Source organism: Syzygium oleosum, unplaced genomic scaffold (genome assembly GCF_021117445.2).
Source record: "Syzygium oleosum isolate NSW1041296 unplaced genomic scaffold, Sole_v2.1 Sole_v2.03, whole genome shotgun sequence".
In the NCBI taxonomy this organism is placed as follows: Eukaryota; Viridiplantae; Streptophyta; class Magnoliopsida; order Myrtales; family Myrtaceae; genus Syzygium; species Syzygium oleosum.
In genome coordinates, this window is record NW_026607487.1 from 17,198,695 (window position 1) to 17,222,070 (window position 23,376).

Consider the following 23,376-nt stretch of genomic DNA (forward strand, 5'->3'; position numbering starts at 1 on the left):
CTACAAGTTTTAATGTACTAATCGTAATTATTAGCCTCGAGTGCCAGCGCGATTTAATGGCATGTCATGGGATTTCCAATTCAGAAAATGGAGATCACATGTTCGAGTCGCGCCAAATGCGTGCGGACCGTTCTGGATCAAAGCTGCATGCATATGTTAACATGGGACTCGTTAAGTATTTAATGCTTTTGAAATCCTAAGATTTCCCTGATTAAAGTATTGTAAAAGATCAACTCATTGAGGATAGCCTCCCATAGCTCCTTACACGGTTGTACAATATCGTAAGTAGTTATATTCAGCTTTCCGCAATTAGTGGATCTTATACGCTCTCGTGAACAACGCTAGATGTTGAAGGGTACACTGGAATGCCATGGCACGTGAAATTATCTTGTGCTAAATAGTTGCTCTTGAGATTATGATATGAAAGTACACGCAAAAAAAAAACCATCATTTACATAGGCTCGCTACTTTATCCGGTATAAATTTTAGGAAGAATAGTAGTTCCGACCCTCAAGAAATTAATTAAGTAATCGACCGTTTGAATCGGATGGAACGCGTCTTTCATTTGAATAACCGCGTCTCCCGATCAAAATAGATTCATGTAAATTGATACTTACAATCACATATGAATAAGGTAACTTGCAAGCATTCGCATGAATTAGTAAAGGGGTAAGGTTTTAGTGCATCACGATATTAGACAAAGAAAAGTAGGGAGACGAGACCAGATTACAAAGCATCCATCGGGGAATATAGAAAAAGAGAGCCAACCTACCGAAAGTATAACCCAAAAAACGAAGGAATCCACACAACAAAGAGAGGAGAGCACATGCTCCTTCCCCTCGGACTTCCCTAACAAAAGCCAAGAACGATTGGCAAATCCGTGCAAACCGATCCTTGGATCCAGCGAAGTTCAGACGAAAGAAAAGGGCAAATCCCATAGAATTCCACACCAGCTGATGAATTGGGCTTTGCCCACACGCAACTCGCGGCTCCGGTATGTCCTCTCCAGCCTCAGTTCTTGGGCTTTAGTACTCTCTCGTTTCATAGAACATCTTTTATGATCTCGCAGTAGACTAAGGACGATCACTTAATCATTTCTCGAAAGTTCATTACGAGACAGGATTGCTCGATTGCGCTTTTAAGCTCCTTCCAATTCCCTTAAATAGAAGCAGCACTCCCAACTCCTCTCCCTCCTCTCACTCTCACACATTCAAAGCATACACCAAAAAAGAACATGAAGCAACTAAATCCCTCTCTTACTAAACTGATCATCCCCTTCTTCACCATCTCCGCCCTCTTCCTCATCCCCTCGACCTCCGCCCAGACCTGCCGGACCGCCTGTGGAAACCAGCCCATCCGCTACCCCTTCGGGAGTGGCCCGGGCTGTGGCGACCCCCGCTTCCAGGGCCGCATCACGTGCGACGAGGCGCAGCAGATGCTCACCCTAACCACCCACACGGGGTGCTACCCCATCACCGCCATCGACTACGCCGCGCAGGTCATCTACATCTCCGACCCAACCATGTCCACGTGCGTGTGCTCCCAAAGCAGCCGCGGCTTCGGCCTTGACTGGGATGCCCCCTTCTCCATCCACGAGAACACGATCTTCGCCCTCCTCGACTGCTCCACCTCCGCCTCCCCCATATACAGCCCCGCCGCCCCGGGGAATTCCTCCTTCTCCTCCTCCCCGCTCTGCGACGCTGCGGGCACTTCCATATGCAGCTTCCTCTACTCGTGCCACGCCATAAGCATGATGAACCAGCCTATCTCCACGTGCTGCGTGTACACGCCCGTCGACCTCGGGCCAGCCTATGAGATGGACCTCGGCAAGCTCAAGTGCAGCTCGTACTCGGGGTTCTACAGCTTCGACGGGCAGGAGGTGGACCCCGACCGGTGGAAGTACGGGGTTGCGCTCAAGTACAAGTTCAACGTGTACAACGAGTACCCAAGCTCGTGCGCCAAGTGCGAGAGGAGCGGCGGAGCTTGCGGCTATGGCGGGGCTTATGGCACGTTCGTGTGCAGTTGCCCCGACGGCGGGCTGAACACCACCTCAGATTGCTTCTTCGGCGCGTCCTGGAGTGAAACTTCCGGGCACATTCCTGCTCCGCACACAGGTTAGCGCAGCGCAAACTAAACCTCATCGGAACTTATTTTAGTAAAACGACGGCCGGTCTACTGAACTAATTTACCATGGGATATGGATTAGAGCAAATTTACATGAGGTGATGAGATATATTGAACACCTAAATTGATGGTGACACAATGTTTTATAAATTAACTTTAGTATAGGGGGAATTTTCTCCTCGGAGAAATAGACAAACTGACCTCACACAAAATTTATAAAATGGGTCTCCGCTAGAATGATTCCCTCAAAAAGAGATTGATCGCACTCGTTTGCTAGATGATTATAGTCGATGAGCAATGCTTGGAATCTAAATCTAGTTTACAAAGTTTGTATACTAATGATGTGACAATTCTACAAGTGGTCGATTAAATAAATGGGTCATATTCAACGACTTATAACAGTTTGCTGCTTCGTTCAGAATATGAAATTTTGGAAACCAGACTTAGCAAACGTAGTATTTCTATCCGATCAAAAAAAAAAAACGTAGTATTTCTACAGTATATCTTTTCTTTTTTCGATTCGGCTGTTGTTTAAACAGGTTCTTGATATCTGCTAACTTCGGCTTCAGGAACATGGGCTTCGCTTCGCTCAGTGGTCTCCATTTTGTCGCTGGTCATGATCAGAGCGCCATAAAACCATCGGAGGAGCTCATAATAAGGCATCCGATCTCGGCTTATGCTTCACGTGGAGAAGCTCATGATTCTTCGATCGCAAGAAACTGATGTTTGCTCCCGCGATGAATCGTGTAAAGAAAACCAAGTTAATCGCTCACTGATAAATGAACTATGGAAAGACAAGCGATAGCCTCTCTATTCCCTCTTTTTCTTCTTCCTCCCTACCTACAATGATCTCCGCATGGCCAAGGAGCTGGAAATGGTTTTCTACTTCCATACACGATTCGCAAACCGGAGTCACCTCGGTCGTTGATTTCTACCCTCGAAACGAAAGGAAAACGTAAAGCTTTCCTATCTCATCTCTTTCGAGTCTCGCATCGGCATTGTAACTACAAATTAGTTAGAAGGGGTGGCCCGGGTGGACAACTCCTCGAGGTAGGGTCAAGAATGGGCCCGGAACCGGCGTGGTTGGTATGATCCGATCCGATCCAGTTCGTGAGAGAGCCGATTCGCTTCCCCTTTTCTGAGAGCTTTGGGACTGGCCTCGAATGGTGCCCAGAGACCGGCTCTAACACGGCCGGTTTCGGGGTAAAACCAGCCCGGAATCCAGGACTTCTAGGGGCACTATCGGCCGTTGTTTCAAAGCTGAATTTATTCTAGTTAAAGCTAACCGGCTTCTAAAGCTAGACAGTATCAAAGAATTCTCCTAGGCCACTTAGAGAGAGCAATATGATATCCCATCGAACATGATTCCGGGAATTGGGAGGCGTTACGCTTCATGCCCACTGAAAACGGAATCACTTTCATTCTAGAGGTTCGCCTAGGGCCAAGAAAATAGCATTTTGCCCCATATTAGCTAGCTCTTTCATTGATTAATACCTTGATTACGTGTCGTAGAGAATATCTCTCACATGACCTGGGACGGACCTACATGTTTATTGTGTAGAAGCAGCGACTTTTCTAGAACTTACGAAAAAATCTCAAATTATGTCCATTATAATATATTTATCTTGTACTTTTTTTTTTGTAACATCAAAAATCTCAAATTATGCCCACTGTGACACATTTACCCTAAACTTTTTCTTGTGATATAAAAAACCCCAAATTTGTACCTATGTGATGCATTTATTCTCTGCCAAGGTTCCGTTAGATGATTTTTCTAACCAAAACGTCGTTTTTATTTCACTTAAGTCACATAGATGCCATGTCAACACCGTGTGCTTTCTGGCATTTATGTAGGCAGATTTTTAATGGTCATCATTGACAGAACTTTGACGGAGGATAAATGTATCACACGGGTATTCGTGGAAAAATTACCAAAGCAGTCCTAAACCTATTGTAATTGTTCTAATTCAGTCATAAACATTTTTTTTGTGTCAGTTTAGTCCTAAATATTTTGCATTTGTGCCAATTTAGTCCACCCGGCCAATTTTGGCCAACTGGCACTGACGTGGACGCCGTCTAGCCAATACTGACATGACAACTTTTTAATAGTATTTTTTTTTTTGGAATTTTTTATTAATTTTTCTTTTCTTTTCATTTTCCTTTCCTTTGCTTTTTCCCTTTCTTTTTGTTTTTTCCTTCATCTTTATCTTCAACCTCTGGCCGGTCGTTAGCAAGGCTCGCCGGTCGTTGGCAAGGCTCGACCTCGCCGTCGTTGTGTAAGGCCGAACTTGCCCGATCTGGAGAGGTCGGCCTCGCTGGCCCCTAGCGAGGTTCGACCTCGCCGTTGCCGGGCGAGGCCGACCTCGCCAATTGCCGGCGAGTTCGAGCTCGCCCGATCTGGCGAGGTCGAGTCTCGCCAGCGGCTGGTGGGGTCAACCTCGCTGGCCAGAGGTTGAAGATGAAGATGAAGGAAAAAACAAAAAGAAAGGGAAAAAGCAAAGGAAAGGAAAAAAATAATAATATTAAAAAAATTGCCACGTCAGCGTTGGCTAGACGGCCAACACGGATTAGCCAAAATTGGCCGGATGGACTGAAAATGTTTATGACTGAATTGGCACAATTGCAATAGGTTTAGAACTATTTTGGTAATTTTCCCCGGTATTCGTTGACCAATCGACTCCTACGCGCTAATGAAGAAACTTGTTTATAACAAACGTTCATCTTTGTCTATTATGCGTATTGTCCGTTACGTATAACTCACACGCGAAACCTCGAAAATTCGTTCCGACAAAACTATACTTCATAATTGAATTTCGTCAAACCCTACGGATCCACAACGTCCTAAGCCACTATTTCCACATAACTCCACAACTCAATAACTCCTCAATCGCATGGCCTAATTCCGGAAATCACTCCGATCAGACGAAAAATGGACTCGAATACTAACCAAGCGTCACAAAACGGAGTTGGGTTCGGTTTATCAAGACGTCCAAAACGATCACGCGTGAAATTTTTCCCTTGTTTTCTCCGCTGGCTTCAATGCTTCATCTGTTGAAGAGGAAATAAAAGGGGGTTGGCTTGGGCGGGGCTGGGCCCATTATTACAGCTTGCACTCTCTAAGTCGGGCGATTTCAGCCGTCGCCGGCGGGGGAGCTCGAACATGTGCATCCGCAGTCCGCGAATCGGGTTACACCGATCGTCGGACTCGATCGATTGGGCTGGGTTCACACTTGATAAGGAAGCGCTCGCGCGGCCAATTTACCAGCGGGGGCCGACGATGGAGAGGGACGTTCGAGCCGACAGCGAGGAGGGCATTATGGCAGCAGTTGGCGGTGTTTTAAGTGCGAGAGACGAAAGTTGTCTCCAACGAATAACTACCTTAGTTTTGCCACGTGAAGCTAGGTAATCGATTGGGACTTGGCCTCGGGGAGCCTCCTTGCATGATCCGAGCAACAACTAACACAACACTGGCCCGATCGTCACGATCGTCACCGTCCCCCGTCGACATTCTGGTCGTGCCCACCGATCGGCCCGTATCAGGTACGGCGCCATGGACCCCCCCCCACGAGAAGGTAGGGAAGTTTCCTTTTGGGTTTGCCGGGAGATGTTCCGCATAAATTCACTCGTTTATGAACACGGTCAATCACTCATCTTATTGTTACAGCGCGCGTTTGATTCATGTTAATCTAATGCGTGAGGGTCGTTAGATTCAATGTGATTCGCATGAGACTCCCACGAATTGATTGCTCCTATTTGGAACCGACATGAACTAGGTGCTTGCAAAAAGTATCCCGTTCACTGTACATGAGACATGCTGAATTCATGCTCTTTCTCAAAATGGCCTCGTCTCGATTCGAGTTGCGACGCTTCGTTAAAGCCAATGTTTTCAAAAATCTTGGCGGGTCGAATCGGATTTGATGCCCGACATGTGGTTTGATCCTTCGAAATCGGGCACCGACACTGGATCGGCACGAGGGCTGAAATGGCTCATCCTCAATTCAATGCCTTAAGTAGCAATTGATTTGATAAGTTGAAAGTGGGACAACGTTTTCTTGAGACCACCAATTGATGATGGGAGCTCCGAAGTTGAATTAAAGGCAAAACAGGGGACCTGTGTCAAGGCAAAGGCACAGAAAAATGATGTGAAAAGCTCTGCTTTTTTCGAGCACGACAAAAACCATTTAAGAAAAGGAGGGTTAAAAACCAATACCGCAACTCCCAAACATCAAAACGTAATATTCCCTTTTATGTGAATCATGCATAGAGAAGCAGATGAGAGACATCGCAGAGCTCAAAACAGGACAAGCCACTGGCGATTCCTACAAAGACACTAGATTTGCTCATTACCCTTTTGTTCCTTCTCCTCCATCCTCGGTTACACCATTTTGTTTTGTCCTCAACCATTGGAAATCCCCGCATGTCATTCTTGTCTCAACATACTAAATGTAATTCATAGGCTGTGTCTTCATACATATATATACATTAGCATTCGCACCATTGAACCAGCCCCAAGCAGAGATTAGCATAGAGCCTCGAGGACTTTGGGACTTTGGGGGTCTTTCTTCGGCAATCAATCAATCATGGTGGAGCCTGCGTTCCCGACGGTCGATCGGTGCGCGTCGATCGGGCGCGAGAAGGACACTGTGGTGGCCGACCTGGACGGGACCCTGCTCCGCGGCCGGAGTTCCTTCCCGTACTTCGCCCTCATCGCCTTTGAGGTCGGCGGGGCCCTGAGGCTCCTCCTCCTGCTCCTGGCCTCCCCGCTCGCCGCCCTCCTCTACTACTACTTGTCCGAGTCTGCGGGGATCCAGGTCCTCATCTTCGCGACATTTGCCGGGATGAGGGTGGCCGACATTGAGTCCGTGGCTCGCGCCGTGCTGCCCAAGTTCTATGCTAGCGACCTCCACCCGGAGTCGTGGCGGGTGTTCTCCGCCTGCGGGAGGAGGTGCGTGCTGACTGCGAACCCGAGGATCATGGTCGAGGGGTTCCTCAAGGACTTCTTGGGGGCCGACATGGTTTTGGGGACCGAGATACGGACCTACAAGGGGAGGGCCACGGGGTTCGTGAGCCCGCCGGGAGTGCTCGTGGGGAAGAAGAAGGCGGCCGCTCTTCGCAAAGCGTTCACGGATGAGCAACCAGAGATCGGCCTCGGCGATCGACAAACCGATGTCCCCTTCATGGCCTTGTGCAAGGTCAGTATGATACAGTTAGGGATAGTAGTTATTTTTGGCCAAAACATGCTATAGCAGTGATCATCGTTTTCACCTACCTGAAGGATCTATGGTATCATTAGTCTTCAGAAGCAGTAATAAACAGATTCCTTAGCTTTTTCCCAAGATCATTTCAGAAGCAAAATTGCAATGAGAGAAAGAAATCCACAATCATTCTCGTTGTGGTTTGACGTATCAAAACGAGAGGTAGGAAGCTAGAGACTAAACTTTCAAGGTCCACCCAATTGATCTATAAGCTAGGCACAAGTACTAAAACAGAAAGACAGTATTGGTCACCACAGCTTCAGATAGAAATGGAAATCTCGTTGTTAATTTCATGGCAAAAACACAGACAGAAATTAGTTAAAATGTTTAGATGGCGAAATTGGGGCGGCGAATTATCTGTACTGGCTGCTTCATTAGCCTAATCGAAGATACCTTGCGCGACAAGTCTTGAATACCGATGGAACCAAAAAAAATTGCAGGAAGGATTCATTGTGCCACCCAAGCCGGAGGTCAAGGCTGTGACGAACGACAAGCTTCCGAAGTCAATTGTATTCCACGACGGGCGGCTCGTCCAGAAGCCAACCCCTCTCCTGGCCCTCCTCACCATCCTGTGGATCCCCATCGGCTTCCCCCTTGCCTGCCTGAGGATTGCCGCCGGGTCGCTCCTCCCGATGCCCCTCGTCTACTATGCGTTCTGGGCGCTCGGCGTCCGCGTCACTGTCAAGGGCACGCCTCCACCGCCGGCCAAGAAGTCAACCGGCCAGACGGGCGTGCTGTTCATCTGCTCCCACAGGACGCTCCTCGATCCGATCTTCCTCTCCACGGCACTTGGCCGCCCGATCCCTGCTGTCACCTACTCAGTGTCCAGGCTTTCCGAGGTCATCTCGCCCATCAAGACCGTCAGGCTCAGCCGGGACCGGGCCACCGACGCGGCCATGATCAAGAAGCTCCTGGAGGAAGGCGACCTGGCGCTATGCCCCGAGGGGACCACCTGCCGCGAGCCGTTCCTTCTCAGGTTCTCAGCCTTGTTTGCCGAACTGACCGACCAGCTCGTGCCGGTGGCGATGGTGAACCGGATGAGCATGTTCCACGGGACGACCGCCCGCGGATGGAAAGGGATGGACCCGTTCTACTTCTTCATGAACCCGAGCCCGGCCTATGAGGTGACCTTCTTGAACAAGTTGCCAATTGAGCTGACCTGCACAGCCGGGAAGACCAGCCACGAAGTGGCCAATTACATCCAGAGGACGATCGCCGCGACGCTCTCGTACGAGTGCACCAGCTTCACCCGGAAGGACAAGTACCGCGCGCTCGCCGGCAACGACGGAACGGTCGCCGAGAAGCCGAAGCTCCCTGCGAACAAAGTCATGGGGTGCTGACTTATTACTCTCCCCACTAAGACAATCTCACTTCTGATATCAAAGAGCAAGCAAGGAAACCGATGCATTTCAGCTTTTACCGACCGGGTCACGATGGACCCGTTATTTCTAGTTCGAAGTTTCGATTGCAGTGTTCTGTTTACCCGGAAAGCTTGGAATAAAATGTTAGGGAGAAATCTCCAAAGACATTCTTAGAATTCGAGGCGATTGCGAATATTACTCTTTTTTATCTTTGGTTACATGACAATATATTGCTAATATTTTGCTTTCGATATGTCAGTTGAGATGCTTATTGTTAGTTCTGGATAATGAGGACCTCCGCGTCCGTTCCCTAGCCGGTAAAAAAATTTAAAAAAAAAAAGAACTTATATAAATAGAATGAATTAAAAAATCATATTTTTATTTTAAAAAAAATAAGGTTAATACCATAAAAGAAACTTAAAATTGGTCACCCGTGACAAATTTACCCCGGACTAATTTTTTGACCATCAAAAACCCCAAACCGGTACACCTGTGACGAATTTACCCTCCGTTAGTTTTTGTTAAATTTTACTGTCAAATTGCCGAGCTTGATGGCACGTGACAGTTGACGGATGTATCGATTTAGGGTATTACCCCTCTATTTGTCGCAGGTGTACCGGTCTGGGATTTTTCGTGATATTAATCTAATTTAACGAAATATAACGGAGGGTTAATTTGTCACAAATGTACCGGTTTATGATTTTTGATGGTCCAGAAAATTAGTTTGGGGTAAATTTGCACACGGATTTACTCGTTTGGGAATTTTGGTAATCAAAAAATTTGTCTCGAGTAAATTTATCGCGGATGTATTAATTTGAGATTTTTCATAGTATTAACCTTAAAGAAATATTAAGACTTTTAAGTTTTTTTTTTTTTTGTTCCTCTCTGTTTCAAACTGCATGAAGTACCTGAAATATTCTTCCCATCTCTCCCTCTCCCTCCCCCTCTCCGCGCGCGCACGCCCCCGTCGTCTTCCCCGCGCTTCTCCGCCTCTCTCTCTCTCTCTGCGTTTCGAAAGCTCGATCCAGGACCATCCATGGCGATGACGATCGGGAGAGCACGCCTCCCTCGCCGAGCCATCTGAGAATCCCGACCGCCCGCCCGAGCACCGGAAGGAACGATCCGGCTCCGGGGAAGCGACCATGTCCTCCTCCCTCTCCGCGGCGTCCTTCTCCTCCAGCCGGGGCGGCGACTCGGCGGATTTCGACGCCGACCTGACCCTGAACGACAGGCTCAAGGCCTTCAAGTCCTCGCGCTTCGATCCCCACGCCTACTTCACCTCCAAGTGCCAGACCATGAACGAGAAGGTACCGGTCGCTTTCTTCCCCCCTCCCCGTGCGCGAACGTGTGCGGACCGATCGATCGGCGGCGAAACTTTTGGAGATCGATGTGACGGCGATCTCCGCCGATCGCGAATTTTTTTTTTTGAGCGCCGCGTGCATTGTTTTTTTGTAGGAGATTAGGCATCTGTGCGCTTACCTGGTGGATTTGAAGACGGCATCGGCGGAGGAAATGCGTAAGAGTGTTTATGCTAACTATGCAGATTTCATACGGTTAGTGGAGTTTCGTTTGAATTTGTACGTTCTGAGTTCCATGAGGAAAACGTCGTAACTTAGATGCCGAGAGTCAGCTTTCTCGCTTTTTTTTTTTTTGAAGACGATCTCGCGTTCGTGCTCGCTTGTATTCGGCTTTCCTCTCTGATATTCTGTACGCTAATAACGACTGAAACGCTATGTTTCCTCAGTCATTTACAGTGCATTGTTGCAATCCATGCATCAGAAACTGGAATGTGGTCGTAGTTTGTTGAAAATGAATGGAACGGATATGTTGATGCGGCACGACATGTACCGGAGTTATCATTTTAAGGCATTCGACATTTCATTTGCTTGTTTGATTTCTTCTATATGCAGCACATCCCAGGAGATATCAGACCTTGAGGGGCAGCTCCTGTCCATGAGGAATCTTCTATCCTCTCAAGCAGCTTTAGTCCAGGAATTGGTCGAGGGGGTTCGTGTCGATTCTCTAGACACTGGTTCTGAAGATTCAACTGCAGAGGATATGCACAATTTGGAAGACACGCGACCTTCCAACATGGAGAACTGGTTAATAGATTTTGTGGATACCCTCGAAATTCTATTAGCTGAGAGGAGGGTGGAAGAAGCCTTGGCTGCCGTGAATGAAGGAGAAAGGATCAAAGAAGAAGCTAATAGTAGGAGGACATTGAGTCCAGCTGCACTATTATCGCTGGAGACCGCCATAACAGAACAGAGACAAAAACTAGCTGATCAACTAGCAGAAATGACTTCCCAGCTTTCAACACAAGGAGTTGAACTGCGTTCGACAATTCTGGCTCTGAAAAAACTTGGGGATGGTCCTCGTGCCCATACACTGCTATTGAACTCTCACCAACAGAAAATGCAGTGCAGAATGCAAAGTCTTCGCTCATCTAATGCTCCATACGGAGGAGCTTACACGGCTGCCCTTTCTCAGCTTGTCTTTTCAACCATTGCCCAAGCAGCTAGTGATGCCTCGGTTGTTTTTGGTGAGGAACCTGCATTTGCATCTGAGCTTGTGACTTGGGCTGTCAAGGAAACCGAAGCCATGGCTCTTCTTCTAAAGAGGCATGTCCTTGCCTCATCGGCAGCTGCAGGTGGCTTAAGAGCTGCTGCTGAGTGTGTTAAGATATGTCTGGGTCATTGTTCTGTTTTAGAGGCTCGTGGTCTGGCCCTTTCTCCTGTTCTACTCAGATTCTTTAAGCCTTGTGTCGAACAAGCTTTGAATGCCAACTTGAGAAGAATAGAGCAGAGCAGTGCTGCATTAGCTGCTGCAGATGATTGGTCACTTGATTATTCTCCACTTGGCGGACGGCCGATGCGTGTTTCTTCTTCCACGCTCCTCAGTAGTAGTACAGTCGCAGTGCATCCAAAACTCTCAAGCAGTGCAAACAAATTAAATACAATGGTTCAGGTTAACTCCTCTTTCCATTCAAGTCTAGAGGCTGCTTTCTTTGAAGGCAATTTCCCTGTATTTTTTTATCATCTTGCCATCCCACCGTGCTACACATTTCTAGATTTGCTTGAAAAGCTAAAGGATCTTGTGCTATCTTTTTTCTTCAGCAGCAGATTGTTATTATTGCCTCTCCTTGTAGCATCTCTCGGGAGTTCTGCTTCAATTAGAAAGTGATGAATCAACTCCTTGCATCATAAGTCATCATTGAAGCATTGATTTTTGTCTCCATTACTTAATAAAAATGCCTCCGATGGTCTTGCCTCTACCACACAGGAATTTCTTGAGGATGTCAGTCCACTCGAAAGCTTGCATTTAGAAGGTTCCACGTTGGAAGGTCTGCTACAAGTATTCAACTCGTATGTCCATTTGTTGATAAATGCATTACCAGGGTCAGCAGAACACGAAGAAAACCTTGAACATTCTGGCAGTAGAATTGTGAAAATGGCGGAGACTGAAAGCCAACAGTTAGCTTTGTTGGCCAATGCATCATTATTGGCGGACGAGTTGCTCCCACGTGCTGCCATGAAGCTATTATCCTTGCATAGTACGAACAAACTTGAGGACCATGCAAGAAGAACTCCAGATAAGCAAAGTCGTTATCCTGAACAAAGGGATTGGAAGAGGCGGTTGCAACGTTCAGTTGATAGGTTGCGTGATAGCTTCTGCCGCCAACACGCCCTTGATTTAATTTTTTCAGAAGAAGGCGACATCCGTCTCAATGCACATATGTACATCATGATTGATGACCTTATGGAAGAACCTGAATGGTTTCCTTCTCCAATATATCAGGTAAAGCAGTGCAGTTTGTATCCTTTAGATAGTCGTTTAACTGAAGCAGCAATGCAGTGCAGTTTGCTTCTTATCAGTGTTGTGAAACTGAGGTTTGATGCCCCAGGATGAGTTTGCATTAAACATAATAAGAAAATAACGGACATATCTTGTTTATTGTCTAATGATATCCACTTGGACATGATTTTCAGTGGCTGATTTGATTCAATGAGCATTACTCCATGCCAGACCATTGATATTTCTTTGACACTGAAATATAGTGAACTAGATTTGTATATCAGAAACTGAGGCTCTATTACCTGAAAAACCTAATAAATGAATGCCACCTGTTTGTTTCTGATTTTGCTTTGTGATCTCACTTTGCAACTTTGAAATCTGCTTCATGTAAATGCTTCGTGAAGCAATTGTCTTCGTGCTTTTGTTTATATTTTAAGGTCATGTTTGTATCAAAGCCTTACAGCAGCAATAACATCACCAAGTAAGATCACTACATATGAGTTCTCAGCCTGCGGACATGGCTATCATTACCAACTTCCTTATTGCTATAGTTCTTGTATATTGGTATCTAAGCATCCAGTCCGTTTGATTCGGTGTGTAGCCGATCTGTAATTGATGTTTGAGTGGCCCGTGTTTGATTTTCATCAAAAGTTTCTTTTGCTATGTTCACATGTCTTTTGGTTTTTCCCAATATGTTCAGGAACTTTTTGCGAAACTGACTCGAGTGGCTGGCTTTGCAACCGAAATGTTTGTGGGTCGAGAAAGATTTGCTACTATATTGTTGATGAGACTCACAGAGACAGTCATTTTGTGGCTCTCTGATGATCGGAGCTTTTGGGAAGAGATAGAAGAGGGTCCCAAGACATTGGGTCCTTATGGCCTTCGACAGGTTTGTATAAGAACTACGGTTTCCCGCACCTTAACATTTTGTCCAATTAGTTAAAAGTAACCATGCTCTAGTCATGCAGCTTTATTTGGACATGGAGTTCGTGATTCTGTTTTCATCACAAGGCCGTTATTTATCTCGGAATCTGCATCAAGTTATCAAAAACATAATTGAGAGAGCTATTGACATAGTGGCTTCTACTGGATTAGATCCGTATAGGTAACGCTCTTACTGCAATTAGCGAAGAGTATTTGACAATCAGAACATCGTTGCAATCCATTCCGAGTCATGGAAATGGTTTTCTGACATGTTTTCCGAACATCTTTATGAATTATCCTCTTGATCGCTCTCTCATTAGTTACTGTGATTGTTTTTATAGTGTGCTGCCGGAGGATGAGTGGTTCGCCGACGTCGCTCAGATAGCGATAAAGATGTTGACCGGCAAAGCGAACTTCGCAAACGTGGATCGAGATGTCACTAGCCCCAGCGCATCTGTATCAGCGAAATCAATTTCGTCGATTGTATCTCATGGAAGTAACTAGCTTCTGCAATCTATCAAGGTATCACGCTTTCTTGTTTTGCTTCATCTCCTAATCAAGTGGCCTTGATCACCCATGCATATCAGAGTCTCACGCAATGAGCGGACAAGCGTGTTCCTACAGAGAGAGAGAGAGAAAGAGATCACTTAACAATATCGAATTTGTTCCTCGTAGGGGTAACTCTCAAGTTTGAAGTGGAGAACGAGGTGCGGAGAAGAAACAAGAAGATCGAAGCTTCGAAGTTTTGAGCATTAGGAAGGATGCATGGGCCTCGTCATCGTTTTGGATCTTTTGGCTATTTTATTTTATTTTTTTCACTATCATCGCGAGATTTTCTTTTTCTGCTTCATTTCTGTTCATTTCGTACGGTTTCTTCGAGACTAGCGAATCGAACAATAAGATCCAGCTTAGGAAGTAGTGAAGGATGTACAGAACGGTATTGTTTCGTAGATAAAGCCGAGGAGCCGAACAAGGGGCACGAGACGAGGGGAAAATAAAGAGTTTGTTTTGCGGGCTCGGCACGTTTCCAAGAATTTGCTGCCCGTAAAATGGTCATCGGGAAACAATTTTCTGTAGAGAGCACTAGAAGTTGGAGAGAGGAATGAAAAATACATCAGTAAACAAATAAAGACAATGTGGATGATTGTGTATCATCGGTGGCCTATGACCTCAATCGGTCTTGGCGTTGTTACTTGTGTTTCTCTAAGGTCGTGTTTGCAGGGTAAAGAAGGAAGTTATGAAAAAGGCTACGAGTGCGAAGGCAAATAGTGTCACATGACTCACTGTTTGGATGGTAAAAACCTGTCTAGTCCGCGGCTCATGGCATCACGACCACATAACCTCGCCTTTGTGAGTACTTGCGAACAAATGGGTGAGAGAAAGCTAAGTCCTTGTTGTGAGTTCCTGATGATTGAGAACGCATTGCCGGTCCTTTACCTTCATTCTACCCCATGAACGGAAAGACTCGAGTCTCCCGAGGGGCAAAAAAGCGTTTGTGAACTCGAGATTTCTCGACTTGGACATGGTGTAGATGCGAACACAACACGAGCCACCTCACTCGGGACTTGGTAGCGGGGAGGAAGATTCTCAGACGGTAAACAGGAAAGATTAAGAAAATCAGCTTTTCTTATTAGTTGGAAACTTATGCCGGAGGGACAAGACTTCTGAGAGTCTCGCGACATTCAATAAAATTTATGGGTTAAACGGGATCTTGAATTTGACTTAACCCCAGTCGTTGATAATTCTTGTAGTCAATTCCGTTTAGTCTGACACAGCATAATATCTGCTCTGGCAACTCTTCAGCCTTGTTCCCCTGTTTCAGGACACATAACCGACAGTTTTCAGAAACCCGGAAAGAAATGGAACACATAGTATGAAGGAATAACACAGTAGCGAATTTACTGCAGAGAAATGAACTTGCCTGAATTGTGAGGCCGACGTCCAAGATGCAGAGCTTTAATCTATCTAGGAACGCTTCAAAACCTTTCCTAGAGATATAACTGAACCTATGCATATCCAGATCGATCTCCAAGTAATTTTCTCCCTGTACAATTTCGTTTTGCAGACAGCATGAGAAAGCATCCCAATAGGGAAACATTAGACATCTAAATTCTGTAGAACAGGGACACTAGATTTGCTGTAGAGAGCTTGCCGCGAGATTGCATACACATGGAACTCTCTGGCTTAATTCCTAAGAGCGAGCTTTCAAGAAAGACAGCAAGATGAAAAGTAGTGTACACACAGCCCGGAGAAACCGAGCATGTCAAAAAGAAGAAGTGTAGTTTGAGTCTTCCAGAGTATGCACTTCATTTAGAGGAAAGAGAAAGATAGAAAACTGCAGCTAATAATAAGATGCACGTATACCAATATAAAGTTCAGATAACCTAGACTGCCTTGGATATAATGTGTTACCCGTGACACGCAATAATGCTATCTAACCTTGACCTAAGCTCTGACCTGAGAAGAGGATATAACTAAGGGGAAAGGACATAAAACTTCAGGACAGTTGCTCTACATCAATCAGACAAGAGTGTCTGAAGAAACACACCAACGGTTCCATCTAAATATCAGAATCAGCATAGCTAGTTGCGAAAGGACTTACGGTGTAAAACGCGTGCTGCGGGCGTGAAAGAACTGGTTTTTCATTGTACGCCTGCATAAGCTTCCTCTCAGCTGCACTCAGGTGTAGATCTTCCACATTTGCAACACGACCCAATATCTTTAATCTTTCCCGGAAAGAGACGATAGAATCGACAGGAAAACTTCTGACCTTTTCGTCCTCATTATCTATTAACTTCTACTATGAGGAAATTGGAGATAAGACAAAAAAGAAAATGGTTAAAATCGATTAAACCTTTCAAAAAAGAGAAAGTCAATTGAAGCGTCCAGATGATTTTATCTGAACTTGAATTTAGAATAAATGTCTATACTGCACCAAAAGACTTTCGGGTTAATATACCTCTAATTATGCAGTGAATTTTGTTTTACCCAAAGTACTAGATAAAAGGCAGAAATATATTTTCTTTGCATATATCGCTGAAATAAATGCCTGAGCCAGACTTCAAAGGAAATAATAGTTAGAAACAGATTATACCAGCAAGACCTACTGAGAACAAAGAGCAGGCATGAGTCTCACCATAATACTTTCTTGAAATTGTGGTGAAAGCTCCTTTGCATAGTTATCCGAAAGCTTAAAGTATAACACAAAACTCATTCCTTCCCCATCAGTTTCACTCTGAAAAATTGCGGCTGGGTATAAGGGTATCTGTTTGAAAAAAAAGCTCCGTTACTTCTTTGACAAGAAACAAATGGCTATGCTATGACTGCAGGACAACAATGCAAATATGTGCTCAAAAGGCTCCATTAGTTCTTGCACACGAAAGAAATGGCAATCTCACGACCATAGAACCCAAGATATATTTTCCTAGAGCAAATAGCTCAATGGGTGAAGATGGCCGTGCTACAAAGCATTCCCCAAAGCCTTAACAAGGGGGTAGATATAAGTGACCCTCATGCATATGAAGGGTAGAGGTAATCAAGGGGGTCTAGGGAAAAATTAGCGGGAGTGAGAGCATTCCCTAGGAAAAGGTAAGGATACCTGAACGTTAACAACAAGGATGGGTGGGAGTTTCCCAAAAGAGCTGATAGCAGGGAGTTCCACACATTGAGCTATATGATCTATTTTGCGTTGAGTTAAGAATACATCAACCCCAAATGGATAATAGGCAGCGTGATTTGAAGCAGATTCTTTCTTCTTGTCCCTGCCACACAAGTCATCAATATAAATATAGTTAAATAAACCAAAGATCACCCATTGATCTAAGAAATTTCTTTAGCAATAACTGCATTTGCCTCAACAAGATGATTGCTTGACAGGTTGCTGCACCGCGAGTAGGATGGCATAAAATAACTAACGAAAGTGTCCTCGGGATGATGGTATCCGATACCTTCCACTTCTAAGTCTTACCTTAAATAATTCTCTCCTCGAACTTTAAAGGAACTTGGCTCAATAAGTGACCAACAATCAAGCATTTTCTTTTCAATTGGGCAAAATGGGACCTGGGAACCTGCTATGGGCCTCTGGAGAAGCATCTTTGACGAAACTGAAAACAAAAGAGAAATTGTTATAAGTCGAATAATTTAATTTTTCTCTATATACTAAAGATTACAATAACCACAATTGGTGAAAATAATCAGTGTCAAAAGAGACAAGTAAAACCCATAATCATTACAGCCAAAAAAACGACCTATCGTCACTCTATGGACCACTATAAGCGGAAACGCAAAACCTTTAATAGGAAATTGCAGTTGAAGTAGATTTTTTTAAAATTATATCCGAAAAGCAGGAACTTCAAAAGGGAATAATCTCCACAAAGATGCTAAAGATACTGCGCAGAATGCTTGATTATTTTTTGCTATGTCAAAAGAAGAAGAAGGTATCTGTACTCACAAAGAGTGCCATTATTGTGTGCTTCCTTCCATTTGAAGGAAAGTTTAGATGCAGACTTTTTTCTCGTGCTTGGTGGACTGGAGCTTAGTGATCTTCTTTTTTCAACAGACGGAGCGGTTGAAGCTAAACAAGGAAGACAATTGTTGGGTATGATTCCACAGTTATCCAGGAGTCCTTCCTCCTTTCCAGAATTTTCATCCACAGATGAGATATCGTCGAGAAAAACAGGTTTCTTAGCTTCACTTGGATGTTCACACGATTTATAATGGCTATCAGCATCATCCGAATTTGGGACATGATGTGCAGAGCTCTTAGCAACCTCGCCAACAGAGTTGTGGGCAGAGTTTCCAATTAACATATCGCCTGGTTTATGCACGTGATCTAGAGAAGACGCATGTTGTAAGCTGGTATTACTTTCTCCGTGCATGCATTCCCTTAGTGATACAGTGCTTTGTCTAGATACGCCTTCAAAGCCACTTAGAGACAGTATATCTGCAAAGCACAACGATAGAGCATCGGCCATTGGATGAAAGAACGATGTTGAATGCTACAACACGACTAAAACATGTCCATGCATCATACCATCTGCGACACTCTTGAAGTCTTCATCACAGTCTGACTCAAAAACTGCCACTGAGTCATACCATGCCTCATCAATGCTTCCTGCAGATACCACACAGGTATCATGATAATGATATAAAGGAGAAGACCCAGGAATAATCAAATCCTAAGCCCAAAAAAGGAGAAAAAAAATAACAAATGAATCCTTAAATCTGGGACCGAAATTGCTTCCCCCATAGAAAGGCAGTGAAATCAATATAAAACCAGCATACAAACACTAGACATGCAATCAAAGAGCAGAGAATGTTATAATGAGACATGAAAAGACATAAGATAAGGGACCGATAAAAATATTAGCTCATAAATCAAAACGAACAACGCGAACAAAGTCGCAGTCCACCTGGTGCCCCAGCGTAGAAGAACAAAAATGTAGACAGAGAAGAAGATGAAGAAAAGAAAATGCTCAAATAATAGCTAGGGAAGAAAGTAGTTTAGATGACCCAATAATGGTCCTTCCAAAAATGCTTTGACACTAGGGAAGAAAGGGAAATAAATTCCAAAAGTTCTTTAATACTATGGAAGAAAGTTATATTTGCTTCATACGAAAAGGACTTAAAGGGAAATAAATCAATCCAAAGCATTTTAAATCGTATCCTCTTTCCACATCTTTAGCCTTAAGATCAAGAAATTTCAACATCATGATTTCATGACAAATTTTGTTGTAAGTAGCTTAGACACAGTAAACAACAAAACTGACTACATAATATTCAATGGCGTCATTGATAATGCATTTGCAGATTCACTAGAGAGATAAAACCTAAAATGAGGTATTGCTGGAGATGGAAAAGACAGAGATAATTAAGAGAAAACACAACATTCGAAGTACTATTGAAATGTAAATGTGGAGAAAGACAACACTCATCATTTTCAGATGCAGATCCATGGAACTTCCAATCTCCTTATAATGATTTTTGGACCCACCTCTATCCCCGTCTTGCTTTTATAAGTAGATTGGGATATGCGTAATAGCCAGCAAGTTCTACTAATTCCAGTCATCAACATAGACCTAATTAGAGCAATCCAAAGGATTGATGGGAACATCATCTGTATTTGCTCTTGTTCCCCGTCTCTAAGATCTCACATTGGGAAATTCAAGAATCATTCCTTATTATCTGTCCCCTTTTACTGAAAGATCTCTATTATATTTTTAGTTACCTTTTACAATTGACATCCCACTTTCTTTTGGTCGGAATTCACATCCCACTTGGCATACAAAATATGAACTACAATTTTAGTTTTAGACCGAGACTTCTGCTGCTAGCCTAACAAAGGGCCATGTCTTTCCTTCTGAGTGGAAAACAACTTGCATATAATTCATACCGGTTACCACCCAGTGCTGTGAACTCACCATGACCATTTAATAATTCAAGGTTACGCTTATAACAACCAAAATACTTCGAGTTATGAACCAGTAGTTGTACTTAATTATGCCAGCAAGAGCGCAAGTGGATGGCACTAAAGCATTCCAAGTTTTAGCGAATCGACTCTAGACATTACTTTCATTATAGCAAACTCTTTCAAGAAAGCAGAAGCTCCTGTGCTATTTATGGCATTACAACAAGCGATAGCAAATTCAAGTTCAGGCCAAATAGAAGACTCGACAGGCAGTTTTGACAGAGAGCTGAGAGATCATTCAGATTCGACAGACGAAAGATTTGCAGAAGACGATTGAACTGATCAGTTCTCGGCTAACCTTCAGGCAGAGACTTCGACAATAATTTTTGTGTCATCCTTTTCATTCATGAGCAAGTAAAGACTCTACCAGCCGCTCACTGATATTCTCTTAGGAAAATCCGAGTCCAATTTCACACCATCAGGGGAGAATAATATTCTACAATCAATTAATCCGTGGCTTGATGTCCTACGCTACCAACTTAGCCCATAAACCCATTTTCTTTTTTCATAAAATACAATGTTCGATTGCCCAGAAGTCCTTACCAATTTTCTCCGTTATCATACATGAGAAGACGATGCTTGGAAGTCCCAATTATTGAGAGACAATCCACTCGTGCTTGAACAAATTTTATCCGATAGCTAATCGCCGATTGATTACTAGACTTGCATGCGGATCTAGTCAGGAAAACAAAAACCATCGAATCACTACGACATTCCCACACCAGCAAACCTTCTCCGAGCAAATAGATTTCACTCATGATAATAGGAGCCAATAACGCACTAAACTGGTGCCCGCCGCCCGAATCGCAACTCCCAGAGGCCACTCGCTTACTTTTCACCGCACACACAATTCACGGCGAAACATCGATCGCGTCCTAGCAGCTCCACAAACAGAGCTCAATCAATCCAAACCACTCCTCTTAATCGAGACCGTAAACCCGAACCAAAAATCACTTCCCACTTCAACAAGCCGACCGAAACAAACCGAATCCGGCACGAAAGCGCGAAGCCGATCGCCACAGTCCGGATTTCCAGAGCAATGCCGAACTCGAGAGCTCGCTTGCTCCGGTCAGAAATCACCTCATCTCATCCACATCAAAACTCAAACACTCCAGGAAAAAAAAATAAAAAAAAAGAGGAGAAAGAGAGAGAGAGAGAGAGAGAAACGGGGAGACGAAGACCAACCTTGGAAGCTAGGATTGTTGAAAGAGCGATCGCGAGGCCTGGACCGATCGATCCTGTCCAGCGATCCGTCGGACAGGCGCGTCGGGACTCGCCTCTTGACCTTCGCCCGCCGCACGCGAGCCTTCTTCCTCGACGACCTCGATCGCCCTCCCACGCACTCCTGAGGCGTCGACACGCACGCCCCCATCGTCTTCTCCCCCCGCTGTCTCTCTCCCTCCCTCTGGCGCTCGCGCTGCCGGCGGCGATCACCGCTGCGCGATCACCACATCGAGGCCTAGAGAGAGAAACGAAATGGTTCCGGAGGAGGAGCAGCAGCAGGAGCAGCAGCAGCTGGCGAATAATAATTTTTCTAGAGAGAGGGAGAGGGAGAGGGGGTGTGTTTCGTAACCGGACGAACTACCGTTGGATGGGCGGAGCTTTTTATTCCCGGAGGGGGGGGGGCATTTAACGCCAAGCGGAAGTCAATTTTGACCGAGAGAGAAAGAGGGACTCGCCCACTCGAGGCAGACGCAGTTGTGTCGCGCGGGGGCTCAGCATGGCTCCACACGTGGCGGCGCCTGATTAGCCCCCGCCGCGTGAAGGCTACCCCCGATTCATCATTATGGACGCGCATCATAAGGTAAAAAGAAGAAGTCAACAGTAATTGGTTCATGGGTTACGTGCAAATTCTTTTCCCTCTTCTCGGAATTCTTTAAATGACATTGCCGATCGTTCGTATCCAACGTGGCAGATTTAGGGAATGATTTTAGGGAGAAAGGGGGGGGGGGGGGAGAAGCAAATTCCTTCGGAAGTAAAGAAAATCTGATTTCTTAGTTGTATGAGAAGCAGGTTCACAAATGGACGGTAGCTTATAAGGGGCTTGTTATTGAAAAAAAAAAAAAAGCATCCCGTTCCTTGATTGTGACAGAGCCTATCGGGGCGCCATGCGATGTGACCAACACTGTTTATGTTGATCATCTCAATTCTCGATTGAGAAAACAAAATTCGGGATTATTTTTTTCCTCAATTTTTATGTAGCGCGAGAAGGGAAATTCCGACCTGACGTTATTGGGCCACCTTCTCCATTCCTTCCGCACTCTATTCTCGTTCTCAACAGCTCATATTCTTCCCCCCGCCCCCGTTTTCTTCATTAAACGCAGCGTACGTTTATTTCACGGACAACTCAAGGTTTGAAAAATACTTTTCAAAAAAATAATCATTCGCATCGCGTACAGAATTTAATGAATAAATAATATTTTCATTTCCACGAAAATAGCTAATTATAAATTGTCGTCGAATTTTTCTCGTCGGCTAATATTTCTAATCGATATAATTAACAATAGGCAGAGTTTTGATGCGAATTTTAGTCCTATCACGATGTGGTCGGCCGAAGCTGCACCGTTGGGTCGACTCGGCTTTCCGTGGTCTGCAGGTTCGGAGGTCAAGAGAAGGATCAGACAAATGATACAAGTGGGAAAAGAGAATTCCGGAGATCCGACGAATGGCGAGAGATGCTCCTCCATCGCTGGTCAGCTTTGGATCTCTCGTGTGTGTTGTCTTTTGTTGAATCGAGCGTTGGATGGACGCTGCCGGTCAGTTGTTGCTAAGCCCCCCCTCGAGGCGTGACTATGAAGGAATAGCAGATGGGAATTCGTTTAAACCAGAGGACATTGTCATTGTCATTGGACTTGGAATATTGGGCACTCGACGAATAAGCTTAATGGTCAGATATTTTCGAGCATGGCATTTTAGTATTGAATGGTTCGGCTTCTCGAGCGTGCACGTGGCATCCGTCAATTCTAGACGCGGGGTGTCCACATCGAATCAGGGAACAGAACGGGGGCGTCGGTTCTGAATACGACGAAGGTGTTTAGTAATAACGTGTGGAGAATGATCGCGCGTGGAAGAAAGAGTAAGGAAGGCACGATAAATTATGCGGCTCCAATGTCGTGTTATGAGGTCGAGGAAGAGAACATATGCGAGCGGTCCATTAAAAACTCGTACTTAACGCAACGGGGCGACACCTCCACACTCAACGCCAGATCGAGAACGATTCACATCCAGCTACAGACACTCGGCTTTTTGCAAAGAATAGTCTGGCAATTTTTCCACGTAAATAATTATGACGATCGCCCAGAATTTCAGACATGTTACTAGCCTTCGAGTTCGAGGTATCATGATGCGGTTTTTTTTCCGAATATATACTCGATAAATCAATGGCCTACCAGCTCCTCCATGGCCAGTTGTTGTTATGTCGTTAAAGACTAGAGAGGGTTGTGGGATATGG

The 23,376-nt window shown here is 44.9% G+C and overlaps 4 protein-coding genes across 4 annotated transcripts; 3 read left to right on the forward strand and 1 right to left on the reverse strand.

Annotated features, from left to right (window-relative positions):
* The first annotated feature begins 1,115 nt into the window (after positions 1 to 1,115).
* LOC115671746 (LEAF RUST 10 DISEASE-RESISTANCE LOCUS RECEPTOR-LIKE PROTEIN KINASE-like 1.2) lies at positions 1,116 to 2,952 on the forward strand. The gene is made up of 2 exons (XM_030593376.2): positions 1,116 to 2,114; positions 2,694 to 2,952. The coding sequence occupies exons 1-2, from the start codon at positions 1,235 to 1,237 to the stop codon at positions 2,756 to 2,758; spliced, it is 945 nt and encodes a 314-aa protein (XP_030449236.1). The 5' UTR covers positions 1,116 to 1,234; the 3' UTR covers positions 2,759 to 2,952.
* A 3,348-nt stretch (positions 2,953 to 6,300) lies between these two features.
* LOC115671738 (glycerol-3-phosphate acyltransferase RAM2-like) lies at positions 6,301 to 8,991 on the forward strand. Its single transcript, XM_030593369.2, has 2 exons — positions 6,301 to 7,316; positions 7,820 to 8,991. Exons 1-2 carry the CDS (start codon positions 6,705 to 6,707, stop codon positions 8,717 to 8,719), a joined length of 1,512 nt encoding a protein of 503 aa, XP_030449229.1. The 5' UTR covers positions 6,301 to 6,704; the 3' UTR covers positions 8,720 to 8,991.
* Positions 8,992 to 9,684: 693 nt separating this feature from the next.
* LOC115671876 (exocyst complex component EXO84A) lies at positions 9,685 to 14,469 on the forward strand. Its single transcript, XM_030593543.2, has 8 exons — positions 9,685 to 10,047; positions 10,196 to 10,293; positions 10,651 to 11,707; positions 12,023 to 12,538; positions 13,236 to 13,424; positions 13,504 to 13,640; positions 13,801 to 13,981; positions 14,135 to 14,469. Exons 1-7 carry the CDS (start codon positions 9,883 to 9,885, stop codon positions 13,961 to 13,963), a joined length of 2,325 nt encoding a protein of 774 aa, XP_030449403.1. The 5' UTR covers positions 9,685 to 9,882; the 3' UTR covers positions 13,964 to 13,981; positions 14,135 to 14,469.
* Positions 14,470 to 15,067: 598 nt separating this feature from the next.
* LOC115671878 (uncharacterized) lies at positions 15,068 to 21,312 on the reverse strand. Its single transcript, XM_030593545.2, has 9 exons — positions 21,111 to 21,312; positions 18,492 to 18,572; positions 17,910 to 18,401; positions 17,427 to 17,562; positions 17,058 to 17,220; positions 16,596 to 16,724; positions 16,062 to 16,256; positions 15,381 to 15,503; positions 15,068 to 15,272 (listed from the first exon to the last, which is right to left on the reverse strand). The coding sequence occupies exons 1-9, from the start codon at positions 21,295 to 21,297 to the stop codon at positions 15,159 to 15,161; spliced, it is 1,620 nt and encodes a 539-aa protein (XP_030449405.1). The 5' UTR covers positions 21,298 to 21,312; the 3' UTR covers positions 15,068 to 15,158.
* Positions 21,313 to 23,376: the final 2,064 nt, after the last annotated feature.